This window comes from Salvelinus fontinalis, chromosome 2 (assembly GCF_029448725.1).
Source record: "Salvelinus fontinalis isolate EN_2023a chromosome 2, ASM2944872v1, whole genome shotgun sequence".
Lineage (NCBI taxonomy): Eukaryota > Metazoa > Chordata > Actinopteri > Salmoniformes > Salmonidae > Salvelinus > Salvelinus fontinalis.
The window spans coordinates 52610267-52624505 of NC_074666.1; the positions used below are offsets into that span (position 1 = coordinate 52610267).

Sequence of the window (14239 nt, forward strand, 5' to 3'; positions counted from 1 at the left end):
TTATTTCTACCAGCATGTCACATGTGCAACCAAAGAAAAAAAAGACCACCATTACTCCACACACAGAGACAAATACAAAGCTCTCCCTCGCCCTCCATTTGGCAAATCTGACCATAATTCTGTCCCCCTGATTCATGCTTACAAGCAAAAGCTGAAGCAGGAAGTACAAGTCACTCACTCAATACGGAAGTGGTCAGATGATGCGGATGCTACGCTACAGGACTGTTTTGCTAGCACAGACTGGAATATGTTCCGGGATTCATCCAATGGCATTGAGGAGTATACCACCTCAGTCACCGGCTTCATCAAATCAGTGCATTGACGACGTCATCCCCACAGTGAGCGTACGTACATATCCCAATCAGAAGCCATGGATTACAGGCAACATCCGCAACGAGCTAAAAGCTAGAGCTGCCGCTTTCAAGGAGTGGTACACTAATCCGGACGCTTATAAGAAATCGTGCCTTGCCCTCAGACGAAGCATCAAACAGGCAAAGCATCAATATAGGACCAAGATTGAATCCTACGACACCGGCTCTGATGCTCGTCGGATGTGGCAGGGCTTGCAGACTATTACGGACTACAAAGGGAAATCCAGCCGCGAGCTGCCCAGTGACGCGAGCCTAGCAGACAAGCTAAATGCCTTTTATGATCGCTTCGAGGCAAGCAACGATGAAGCATGCATGAGAGCACCAGCTGTTCCGGACGACTGTGTGATCACACTCTCCGTAGCAGATGTGAGTAAGACCTTTAAACATGTCAACATTCACAAGGCCGCAGGGCCAGACGGATTACCATGACATGTATTCAGAGCATGGGCGGACCAACTGCCAAGTGTCTTCACTGACAATTTCAACCTCTCCCTGACCGAGTCTGTAATACCTACATGTTTCAAACAGACCACCATAGTCCCTGTGCCCAAGAAAGTGAAGGTAACCTGCCTAAATGACTACTGCCCCGTAGCACTCACGTCAGTAGCCATGAAGTGCTTTGAAAGGCTAGGGCTTCCGGGATGATTGTGTTTTATTTATTTTTTATTTTTTTATTGAATATTCGAAACATACAATATACTTGCAGTGAAGCCTACATCATACCAGTCATCCAACAGATTCCCATTCAGAGCGACACACAGAAGCATCCAGGGTCAATGTCCTGCTCAAGGGCACGCTGACCGATCTACCACCAGGCCAAAAAACATGAACCCGAACCCTTCAAGATCCCCCCCACAGTTCCTTAATAGCTGTCCCTCAACCATTCGCGACCCCTCCCGCAGTCCCCCCCCAAGAAGAAATTACAATTAATTCCATTCCCCACCCCCAAGAACCTCCCAATGCACCAACAACCAAGATAATGAACTAAAGAGAAAAAAGGAAAAGACAGAAGAAAACCTCAAACAAAAATGCAAGAAAATCATGAATAATACATTTAAAAGGATATCAAGGAGAACTAAAATCATAACAGTGCCAACTGTATATGTTTGTGTGCATGTCTGGCAATATTACATGTATGTGTGTGTTCTTGTATGTGTTTATTGAATGAGAGTGTATGTATATGCATGTGTACAAACACCTGCACGCTATCAGCCTCAGTAAAACCGCCATTAGTTGTATTCTATTCATTGACTACAGCTCAGCGCTCAACACCATAGTACCCTGGAACTAAACACCTCCCTCTGCAACTGGATCCTGGACTTCCTGACGGGCCGCCCCCAGGTGGTGAGGGTAAGTAGCAACACATCTGCCACGCTGATCCTCAACACTGGAGCCACCCAGGGGTGTGTGCTCAGTCCCCTCCTGTACTCCCTGTTCACCCACAACTGCATGGCCAGGCACGACTCCAACACCATCATTAAGTTTACAGACTACACAACAGTGGTAGGCCTGATCACCGACAAGACAGCCTATAGGGAGGAGGTCAGAGAACTGCCCGGGTGGTGCCACAATAACAACCTATCCCTCAACGTAACCAAGACTAAGGAGATGATTGTGGACTACAGGAAAAGGAGCACCGAGCACGCCCCCATTCTCATCGACGGGGCTGTAGTGGAGCTGGTTGAGAACTTCAAGGTCCTTGGTGTCCACATCACCAACAAACTAGAATGGTCCAAACACAGTCATTAAGAGGGCACGACAAAGCCTATTCCCCCTCAGGAAACTAAAGACTTGGCATGGGTCCTGAGATCCTCAAAAGGTTCTACAGCTGCAACATTGAGAGCATCCTGACTGGTTACATCACTGCCTGGTACGGCAATTGCTCGACCTCAGACCGCAAGGCACTACAGAGGGTCTAGCCTATTTAAAACAAGTTGTTATTTCGTTTGAATAGAATTTGATTAGAATTCTCTTTTTAGGCCTTATCAATAATGAATTTAACCTTGCTTATTGACAATGTTTGGCATGTCCATGCTCAGCCATAATGCAATTAAGAGTAGGCATAGCCCCTATATCAGTGTGAATGCTATTGAAACCATGCAATTACTTAGAACAAAGTGGACTGCAAATGGGTTCAAGTTAACCTATTTAGCAAAAATGGAATAGATCTAGATTTTATTATTTCATTTCTTTAAGCCATTTAACAAACTATAACGGACTAACATTGGATTCGGAGTTGATTTCAAGACCATACATAAAATACCATAAATACACAACCTGACGCAGCCACGTATTTGGGGTCCCAAGTGGTGCAGCGGTCTAAGGCACTGCAACTCAGTGCTTGAGGTGTCACTCCAGACACCTCGACACCCTGGTTTGAATCCAGGCTCTATCACAACCGGCAGCGATTGAGTCCCATAGGGCGGAGCACAATTGGCCCAGCATCAACCGGGATTGGCCGTTGTAGGCCGTCATTGTATATAAGAATGGGTCCTTAACTAACTTGCCTAGTTAAATAAAGGTTTTAAAATAAAACAAAGTGGAGCATGTTCTGATTGGCCAGTGAGGGGGCCAAGCCTTGATTCACCCACAACTTGTTTATTCATTAAAACCCAGCCCTTTTGCGCCAACACCACCAAGTGCACCGATTATAGTAATAATAGCCAAAAATATGTCTGCCCTGAACCTATAGTGCTACCGCGTACGCATAGATTTACCATGGCGTTATGTTTGTTCAAATAGAGCCCACAGTCACACTCCCATGTTGACGTACCTGATTATTGCCAGTGTGAGCTCCCCCATGCAGGCCTTGATCCTGTTCTGGGCCTCCATGTGTGTCATGGTCTCTGTGCTGTCTCCATTGATGACCAGGATGGTGTCTCCAGGACACAGGTCCCCCTGTGCTGCCTTACTGCCCGGTGTCACCTTAACACCAAACAAAAGAGAAGATATTAGGGTGGAAGTGCCACACCCAGCCAAAATCCAATAATACAGCCGGTATATTCAGGGTGTAATGTGACCCCACCCCAGAACTATAGGTTTACATTTTCTATTGCCAGTTGCAGTGAGTGACACAGCAAAATTAGAAAGCGGACATTTAAAGCGTTATTGGTAAGCCGGGCAGTTCGAACTCTTTGACGTTTGACTACATTGAAGTGAGTGTCAATACAGTGAAAGCAGTCAAGGCAGCAGGGCGGCAGGTGGTTAGAGCGTTGGGCCAGTAACCAAAAGGTTGCTGGACCGAATCCCCGAGCAGACAAGGTAAAAAAGAATCTGTTGTTCTTCCCCTGAAGAAGGCCCACTGTTCCTCGGTAGGCAGTCATTGTAAATAAGAATTAATTTGTAACTGATTTGCCTAGTTAAATATAGGGTACTACTATGACCCATAGGGCTCTGGTCAAAAGTAGTGCATTTTATACAAAATAGGGTGCCATTTGAGATGCACTAAGCCCATGAGTGCTGTCCATCAGAACACACACATAGCCTCTGTCTAATACTAGGAGATACATTGCAGGTTCCTTTCCGTCATCTCACTCCAGATATATAAAGCCCCTGTGGATGTCTTTCTGGGCCCCATAAGAGGGGCGGGGGAGAAAGAGAGAGAGAAAGGTGGGGGGGGGAGAAATAGAGAGAGGGGGGAGCGAGAGAGATTTCTCCTCCTTCCTCTGGGTACATTTTACCTTTACAGAAACAATTGTTTACACATGACAGCAATTTTCCATAATGATCCTCCTCCCTCCCTCCATCCTCCCATCTCTTTCTATGCCTGCATCACCGGACATCTGGATTTGGCAGTTAAACAAAACCACCAAGCATCGCAATGTTCCGTCCCCTCATACAACCAGGCCAGTCTTACTCTATGACCTGCCCGTATGCATGGATACTTTTACCTCCCCTGCAACGTGTAAACTTTCTGTTGGACCGAACCCAAACCAATCTATACATCAGGCCGAAGGAAGATGTTTAATAACCGGTCATAAAACTAATGGAGCTCCAGTTTGTTAAAATGTCAGACGCACTATTCTGTAATCAATGTCTTCAAGTGTTTCACAGCCATTAATCTTTATAGAAGAGCAATCACAACGTGATCTCATAACAAATATGACCTATTACCCTGAATGCTGTCTGCAAGTTACATTAGGATGTATTATCATTGGAACCAATGGTTGAAAGACAACTTTGTGTTAAAGAACATTTTGACAAAATAAATCAAATAAATGGCAGCTAACTGTTTAATGATTTGAGTACATGAACTGTGAAAACAATGTTAATATCTCACATTATGCAAATGAAATTGCATTTGAACAATGACCTGAAGGTTATCTACATCAGGGGAGCAGGCTGGCACACTGAGCAGTGCTTTGCTTTAAGAAGAAAAGCACGTAAATTCATTGTCCGTGAAAAACTAAATCGCTGAGACGTGTACAGTCTCTGACTCCCTTCTCAGTCCCAGTTTCGGTAAACTGAGGGGTCACTGCCGTGGGATCTGACTAGGGCTGAGTAAACAGAGCTACAGTTCATTCGGAAAGCATTCAGACCCGTTGACTTTTTCCATTTTTTGTTTACATCACAGCCTTATTCTAAAATGTATTAAAATTGTTTTTTTCCTCATCAATCTACACACAATTTCCAATAATGACGAAGCAAAAACACGTTTTTAGACATTTTTGCAAAAAAAAAAAAAAAAAGGAAATATCACATTTACATAAGTATTCAGACCATTTACTAAGTACTTTGTTGATGCACCTTCGGCAGCGATTACAGCCTTGAGTCTTCTTGGGTACGACGCTACAAGTTTGGCACACCTGTATTTGGTAAGTTTCTCTCATTCTTCTCTACAGATCCTCTCAAGCTCTGTCAGATTGTATGGGGAGCGTTGCTGCACAGCTATTTCCAGGTCTCTTCAGAGCTGTTCGATCGGGTTCGGGCTCTGGCTGGGCCACTCAAGGACATTCAGAGACTTGTCCCGAAGCCAAATCTGCATTGACTTGACTGTGTGCTTAGGGTCATTGTCCTGTTGGAAGATGAACCTTCACCCCAGTCCGTCGTCCTGAGCACTCTGGAGCAGGTTTTCATCAAGGATCTCTCTATACTTTGTCCATTCATTTTCCCCTCGATCCTGACTAGTCTCCCAGTCCCTGCTGCTGAAAAACATCCCCACAGCATGATGCTGCCACCACCATGCTTCACCGTAGTGTGCCAGGTTTCCTCCAGACGTGGTGCTTGACATGCAGGCCAAAGAGTTCAATCTTGGTTTCATCAGAACAGAGAATCTTGTTTCTCATGGTCTGAGTCATTTAAGTGTCTTTTGGCAAACTCCAAGTGGGCTGTCATGTGCCTTTTACTGAAGAGTGGCTTCCGTCTGGGCACTCTACCTTAAAGGCCTGATTGGTGGAGTGCTGCAGAGATGGTTGTCCTTCTGGAAGGTTCTCCCTTCTCCACAGAGGAACTCAGGAGCTCGGTCAGAGTGACCATCGGATTCTTGGTCACCTCCCAGACCAAGGCCCTTCTCCCATGCACTGATAACTGTGGGACCTTATATAGACAGGTGTTTGCCATCGAGTCATGTCAAATCAATTGAATTTAATAAAGGGGGACTCCAATAAAGTTGTAGAAACATCTCAAGGATGATCAATGGAAACAGAATGCACCGGAGCTCAATTTCGAATCTCATAGCAAAGGGTCTGAATACTTATGTAAATAAGGTATTTCTGTTTTTAATTATTAATATATTTGCAAAAATGGTTAAAAACCAGTTTTCACTTTGTCACTATGGGGTAATGTGTGTCGATTGATGAGGACTTTATTTATTTAATCCATTTTAGAATAAGGCTGTAACGTAACAAAATGTGGAAAACGTCAAGGGGTCTGAATACTTTCCGAATGCACTGTATGTTGTGGATGTTTTGGCTTTGCTGCTGTGTCACAGTGTAGGAGGTTGTGTTGTTATTGCAGAGAGACAAAGACCACCTCACTCACGTTCCCTCACTAAATCTCCACAACAGGCCTTTAATTATCGCCAATACAAAACATTTCAGAGTCCAGACCCCTTCTTAGGCATATTTAACGGACTTTGAATGCATCATGATCCAGTGCATTGCTGGAGCAATCTAAACAATCTGAGTCATTCTATGAGGTGGTCCCTTTACAGAATGACACAGTTAATCAGTAACACATTCTGTTGGTGGTTAGCATATGACATTATAATGTCACACAGATAAGCCATGGGGCTTTCCAAAGACTGAGCTCCTCCCCCAAAATACAGTATGTTCTTTTTAGGATACTGCAAGATTAACAGTTTTGGTGGGGTGTGAAAATGAGCAGGGTCATAGTATTGTGTCGTGTCATCATCGTGTGCCAGAATACAGGCGAAATTCATCTGAACCGTTAACTCTGTGGTCCCGATTGGCTGTCAGGCAAGGTTACATACTTTGCTGTATACAGGCTCACATGGTGCAATAGAGGAATAATGCTGGCAACCGGACAAACAACCACTTTTGTTTGCTTGCTTGTTGGCTGATGGAAACGAAGGTTATTGCCTTGGCCTTGAGGACATTTGGGGAAAATCATTACTTTTTAGGTTACAAAATTCCCAACGCCTTTTGATTGTTGCACTCTAACAAAGAGGTTCAAATGTGCCAGTGCCATAAACAATGGAGCAGCTGTCGAGTAAATGCATTGGCTCTTTCTTTAATGAGAAGGCAAGGCCAGGGAGAGCCTGCTTGATCTTCAATGTAGCCGAGGAAAATGCCGTCGCCCATTATGCTGCGTGTATGACCGTGCGTTAGTCATTGAGTGTAATGTTCTGAATCTAATTTGTGTCGCTGAATGTCTGTTCCTTCCTTTGCAAGTGAAATTCCACTCCTTTGCGCTCCATTGACCAATATCCATCTCCTTTCTTTGTGACGCTTCACAGAGTAATACGGTAGTACGTGCCTGAATTGCATAAATTCATTTGCCATTTGTATGAAGGTAATTGAAACCATTTTGAACGCGTTAAGTGCTGATAGAAGTGGCGGCTATTTGTGCCTCGTTCTAGAGGTGCTCATGTCACGTCTTTCAAACCTGGAGGACGTGGCGGCAGGAACGTCTTGGCCGACAATATATAAGTAAATCTCATTTGGCTGTATGTCACATGGCTCTTGTTAGGTATGTGGCACAGTGACAGACAGAAAACTTTGGGGCACATGTCCCTGTGTTCAGCACTATGGTATTAGGGAAGCACAGATCATAAAACAGCAAGGGAACGAGAAAGGCCTGTAAATCTAATTTTAGGAGGAACTAGGAGGAGAAAGGAAGAATCTACTGTACAGTGGCGTCCGGAATTATTGACACCCTTGATAAAGATGCGCAAAAATGACAGTATAAAATATATATTTCAAATACTGAACTACTGTATACTGAACAAAAATATAAACACAACATGTAAAGTGTTGGTCCATGAGCTGAAATAAAAGATTCCATACATTTTCCATTGACACACAAAAAGCTTATTTCTTTCAAATGACGTGCACAAATTTGTTTACATCTCTGTTAGTGAGCATTTCTCCTTGCCAAGATAATCCATCCACCTGATAGGTGTGGCATATCAAGAACCTGATTAAACAGCATGATCCTTACACAGGTGCAACTTGTGCTGGGGACAGTAAAAGTACACTCTAAAATGTGCAGCTTTTTAACCCAACACGTCTCAAGTTCAGGGAGCATGCAACTGGCATGCTGACTGCAGGAATGTCCACCAGAGCTGTTGCCAGATAATTGACTATTCATATACCATAAGCCGCCTCCAACATCGTTTTAGAGAATTTGGCCGTACGTCCAACCGGCCTCACAACCACAGACCACTTTAACCATGCCAGCCCAGGATCTCCACATCTGGCTTCTTCACCTGCAGGACCAGCCACCAGACAGCTGATGAAACTGAGGAGTAGTTCTGTCTGTAATAAAGCCCTTTTGTGTAGAAAAACTATTCTGATTGGCTGGGTCTGGCTCCCCAGTGGGCGGGCATGGCTCCCAAGTGGGTGGACCTATGCCCTCCCAGGCCCACCCATGGCTGTGCCCCTTCCCAGTCATGTGAAATCCATAGATTAGGGCCTATTGAATTTATTTCAATTCACTGATTTCCTTATATGAACTGTAACTTTAGTTGCTTTTATATTTTTGTTCAGTATATATTGAATGTTCAAATAATGGGGAAATTGCTCAGAGAATTTTTGATATTTTTTCTAGATTTTGTTTAACAAGAATAAACAATAAAAAACTTTCTCAAAACGGTAGGGATCAAAATGATGGACACCCCTGTTTTCAATAGCTTTAAATACTTCAAATTGCGAGGATAATGGCACTGAGCCTTTTTCAAAAATGTTTAATGATTTGGAGAACACATTGGGAGGGATCTTAGACCATTCTTCCATACAAAATCCTGCCAGATTCTTGATATCCATTTTCTGCACATATGAACTGCCCTCTTCAATTCAAACCACAGGTTTTCAATGGGGTTTCAAGTCTGGAGATTAAGAAGGCCATCGCAAAATGTTTTGTGGCCAATTAACCATTTCTTTGTGGATTTTGAAGTGTTAATTGGGTTATTGTCTTGCTGGGAGATCCACTTGTGGCCAAGTTTCAGCCTCCTGGCAGAGGTAACCATGTTTTTGGCCAAAATGTCCTGGTACTGGGTAAAGTTCATTATGCAATTGACATTAAAACGGGCCCCAGGACCAGTGGAAGCAAAATAGCCCTAAAACAAGAAATATCCACCACAATATTTTACAGTAGTTATGGAGTTATTTTCTGCTCATGCATTCTCATTTCGACACCAAACTCACAACTGGTGTGCGTGGTCAAAGAGCTAGATTTTCATGTCATGTGACCAAAGCACCAGTTCCAATCCAAGTGCCAATGCCGTTTAGCAAATACCAGGCATTTACATTTGTTGGATGACATGAAAATAGAGCTCTTTGGCCATGCACACAAGTACCAGATCTTGTTTTGAGGTGTTTTGACTGATGTAATGTCTATGCTAATATGGCTCAAATTAGCTAGCTAGCTAACCAACAACTGAAACTTTGTATCTGAGAGACAATTGCTCATTGTGCAAATTGATATATGTTTTCAATAAACATTTAGAGACTAAATAGAGTTTAAATGTTGTCAACAGTCTAAGCCAACCCTGTCTGTTTTGCCCCATAGTTGCACCCACGTTGGTTTTGTTGCTAAACAACCAACCCATCTATTAAAACGGGAGTTTATTTCACGTAATAGGGTTGACCTTAAAATGAGAGACAGGGTTTTTTTTTAACCTTAAAATGAATCACTAATCACATGAAATAAAGAATAATCTTCAGAAATGACTTTGTCAACACAACAAAATAACTAGAGATTTACAATGATGGTGAAAACTGAGAAATGTTGTGGTTAAGTGGGTAAAATCTTCCTAGAAGTTACAGAGTATCCTTAGAGGGACACGTCAAAAGGCAGAATTTTGGCACTTCAGCAACTCTTTATTTAAACGGATTCATAGAATTTTCCATGTGGTCTATTTTAAAGGGCACTTAATTTAATACAGGGATTGGTAACTCCAGTCCTCAGGGGCCGGAGTGGTGTCACTTTTCCCCATCCCTAGCAAACAAAGCTGATTAAACTAATTGCGTCCTAAACTGAAGATCATGATTAGTTGATTATTGGAGTCAGGTGTGTTAGCTGGGGCAAAAAAGGGGGACACCAATCAGGCCCAAGGACTGGAGTTGCCCATTCCTGATTTAATATAACATATTTGTGCACAAATTCTACCAAAAGGCACTAATTTCATGGAAGGACCCAGATACATTCCTATCTCTGATAAAAGATAACTTCAGAGGAAAGGAAAATATAACAGAGTCCAAATGTCGGTGAAGTTAATCTCCTTGCATTTGAAAGAAGGAAACTCAGACATTGGGAGTCAAATACAGAAGACTCCAGCCTTAACTGCTCAGATAATATTTCTCTGATAAAGTAAACATCAGTGACCCCATTCAGTAGAGAAATACATAAGAACATTGACTGAAATGTCAAATATATAGAAAAGGTTTGATAAACCTTATGCACAGGATCTGACCTTGGCATAAGTGTATAGACCTACTACTGTATAGCCTTCCTAGCTAATGTTGGTTCCCAGAACACTTTGGGAAACTTATTTGTCAAATGTCCAAAGGAGAATCTTTAGGGAAATCATCAATTTTCAGGACCACACAACAGGACATACAGCTTGGACTGGCGCGTTTTAAAAGGAAACTCGTGAAAAATCCGTAACGACAAACACATTTTAGTTTTTATTTACATGACATGGAGTTGTGAACTACTGTCCAAGAGGAATTCTGTTCATGAATTAGCACCATTAGCTGGTCTTGACTTATGTCACCTCTTGCATGGGAGTTGAATTGACATTGATTTAAAAGGTTTTATCCCCTAACTGATATTTTCTGCACATCCCTTCAAAATGCTTTAACAATTACATCAGAGATCTGGCTGGCTCCCTTGGTTGGCAATTTAGATGCATGAGTCCTACGGACTTCCCGCTCACATCTCAAGCCTAATTAGCACCTTAGCTACAAACCAGCTATTGCAATCAGGATGGTGTACTGGGAGCCAGAATTTCATTGTTTAAGAATGCAGGTGTTCTAGATCATTAACTCAGAGATATGCAAAGGTATATCTGCAGTCTGTGTAAAATAGAGGGCCGCTGAGGACCTGGATTTAAATTATTTACACCCTTAATAGAGATGAGCAATAATGACTCTATAAAATAAATTATTCAAATACTGAGCTATATGCCAAAAAAAACAGAAATTATATTATTTTATACTAATAAAATTGCTCAGAAAAAATATGAAGTAATACTTTTTTAATCAAAAAAGGTAAGGGTCAAAATGATTGAAACCCCTAAAGATTCTTATAACTAAAGTAGTCATAAGTGTCGTATTTGGTCCCATATTCCTAACACGCAATGACTACAAGCTTGTGACTCTATAAACTTGTTGGGTGCATTTCCAGTTGGTTTTGGTTGTGTTTCAGATTATTTTGTGCCCAATAGCAGTGAATGGTAAAAAATGTATTGTGTCATTTTGGAGTCACTTTTATTGTAAATAAGAACAGAATATGTTTCTAAACACTTCTACATTCATGCGGATGCTACCATGATTAAGGGCAATCCAGAATAAATTGTGAATAATGTTGAGTGAGAAAGTTACAGAGGGTCAAAGATCATACCCCCAAGACCTGCTAACCTCCCCTGTTATTGTAATGTTGAGAGGTCAGTATGTCTTGGGGGATATGATCTTTGACCCTCTGCAACTACTGTGGTTTATACAGTGCCTTCTGAACTCATTCAAACCGTTTGACTTTTCCACATATTGATACGTTACAGCCTTATTCTAAAATTAATTAAAACATGTTTCCCCATCAACCTACACACAATACCCCACAATGACAAAGAAAAAACTGTTGTTTTCTTTATTCAAATGTATTAAAAATAAAAACTGAAACATCACATTTACATAACTATTCATACCCTTCACTCAGTGCTTTGTTGAAGCACTTTTGGCAGCGATTACAGCATTGAGTCTTCTTGGGTATGATGCTACAAGCTTGGCACAGCTGTATTTGGGGAGTTTCTCCAATTCTTCTCTGCAGATCGTCTCAAGCTCTGTCAGGTTGGATGGGGAGCGTTGCTGCAAAGCATTTTTCACGTCTCTCCAGAGCTGTTCGATTGGGTTCATGTCCGGGCTCTGGCTGGGCCACTCAAGGACATTCAGAGACTTGTCCCGAAGCCACTCCTGCGTTGTCTTGGCTGTGTGCTTAGGGTCGTTGTCCTGTTGGAAGGTGAACCTTCGCCCCAGTCTGAAGACCTGAGCACTCTGGAGTAAGTTTTCATCAAGGATCTCTCTGTGCTTTGCTCTGTTCATCTTTCCCTCGATCGATCCTTGGCAAAGTCCAAGTGGGCTGTCATGTGCCTTTTACTGAAGAGTGACTACCGTTTGGCCACTCTACAATAAAGGCCTGATTGGTGGAGTGCTGCAGAGATGGGAGAACCTTCCAGAAGGACAACCATCTCCACAGAGGAACTCTAGAGCTCTGTCAGAGTGACCATCGGGTTCTTGGTCACCTCTCTGACCAAGGCCCTTCTCCCCCGATTGCTCAGTTTTGTGGGTTGGCCATCTCTATGAGAAGTCTTGCTGGTTCCAAACGTCTTCCATTTAAAAATGATGGAGGCCACTGTGTTCTTGGGGACCTTCAATGCTGCAGACATTTTTTTGGTACCATTCCCCCGAACTGTGCCTCAACACAATCCTGTCCTGGAGCTCTACAGACAATTCCTTCGACCTCATGGCTTGGTCTTTGCTCTGACATTCTCTGTCAACTGTGGGACCTTATATAGACAAAGATCAGTGCTTTTTCAAATCATGTCCAATCAATTGAATCTTGCACAGGTGGACTCCAATCAAGTTTTAGAAACATCTAAGGATTATCAACTGAAACAGGATGCCCTCAAGCTCTATTTCGAGTCCCATAGCAAAAGGTCTGAATACTTATGTATATAAGGTATTTATGTGTAGATTTTTTTTTAAACATTTGCAAACATTTCTAAAAACCTGTTATTATGGGGTATTGTGTGTTGATTGCTGAGGATGATTTTTAAAATCACTTTTAGAATAAGGCTGTAACGTAACAAAACGTGGAAAAAGTTAAGGGGTCTGAATACTTTCTGAAGGCACTGTAACTAGCCCCATGGGTGATCCAAGCTGGATTCCTTACCACTATCATGGGTTGTTTTTTTTATATCAGAGTTGACTACATTAGACACTTTCATTGTGTGTTATGGTAAGCATTTCACTGCAAGGTCTACACCTGTTGTATTCAGCGCACGTGACAAAAAAAAACTTTGATTTGATATGGAGTGGATCTGATGTTATTTTAAGCACTGTAGATAAGGTATTTAGGTGGTTACATTTGTCATATTTCACACATGTACAAGTGAAATGTGTGTTTTGCATATCCCACTCTTTAAACTTCAGTCCTTGACAAGAGTCACTAGAGACTCAATGCAACAAGAGGATAGAACACATTTCAAACGTTGCTTGTTAGGGTGAGGTTGCAGAAACAATGGAATGGAGAGAGGGGTCGGAGATCAGCCATTATTGATGGAGACCCTGGAGCAATTAGGGTTATGGGCCTTGCACAAGGGCACGTCGACAGATTTTTTACCTAGGGGAATTGAACCAGCAAACCTTTTGGTTACAGGCCCAACGCTCCTAATCGCTAGGCTACCTGCCACCCTGTGATTTGTCCGTGGGCACAAATCACACCCTATTCCCATAGTGCACTAGTTTTGACCAGATCCCTATGGACCCTGATCTTAAGTAGTGCACCACATAAGGAATAGGGTGTCATTTGGGATGCCAACAGTGACTTTTTATAGTGCCAGCGATGCAGTTTGGGTATTGGTCTAACTGGCCTAAGGAAGATTTTCTGAGAAAGCCTTGTCTAATAATGTCTTGGTACAATAAAATCCACAAGCATGATATCAGATGATCAGCACTTGCACTGCACAAAGTCATGGTACTGTAAACCCTTGAAAGCTATTTTATTTTTATTTTACGTACGCTAAGCAAGGATGTCAATGGCCTAGAACAGTGGTCCCAAAATGTTTATAGTCCCGTACCCCTTCAAACATTCAACCTCCAGCTGCGTACCCCCTCTAGCAACAGGGTCAGCGCACACTCAAATGTTGTTTTGTTGCCATCATTGTAAGCCTGCCACACACACACTTTACGATACATTTATTAAACATAAGAATGAGTGTGAGTTCTTGTCCACAACACGGCTCGTGGGAC

At 42.5% G+C, this 14239-nt stretch overlaps 1 protein-coding gene across 3 annotated transcripts in view; it reads right to left on the reverse strand.

Annotated features, from left to right (window-relative positions):
- Positions 1-14239, reverse strand: part of LOC129820974 (PDZ and LIM domain protein 4-like) — a 72434-nt gene that overhangs the window by 48252 nt on the left and 9943 nt on the right. Inside the window, exons 1-2 of one of the 3 annotated variants that reach the window (XM_055878167.1) lie at positions 5091-5310; positions 3145-3296 (exon numbers count right to left, since the gene is read on the reverse strand). In XM_055878167.1, the coding sequence (XP_055734142.1) occupies positions 3145-3296; positions 5091-5093 (155 nt within the window). In that variant the 5' untranslated portion in view covers positions 5094-5310. Of the gene's footprint in view, positions 1-3144; positions 3297-5090; positions 5311-14239 lie in introns of those variants that run through there. The other 2 variants (XM_055878175.1, XM_055878159.1) reach the window with 2 other exon arrangements.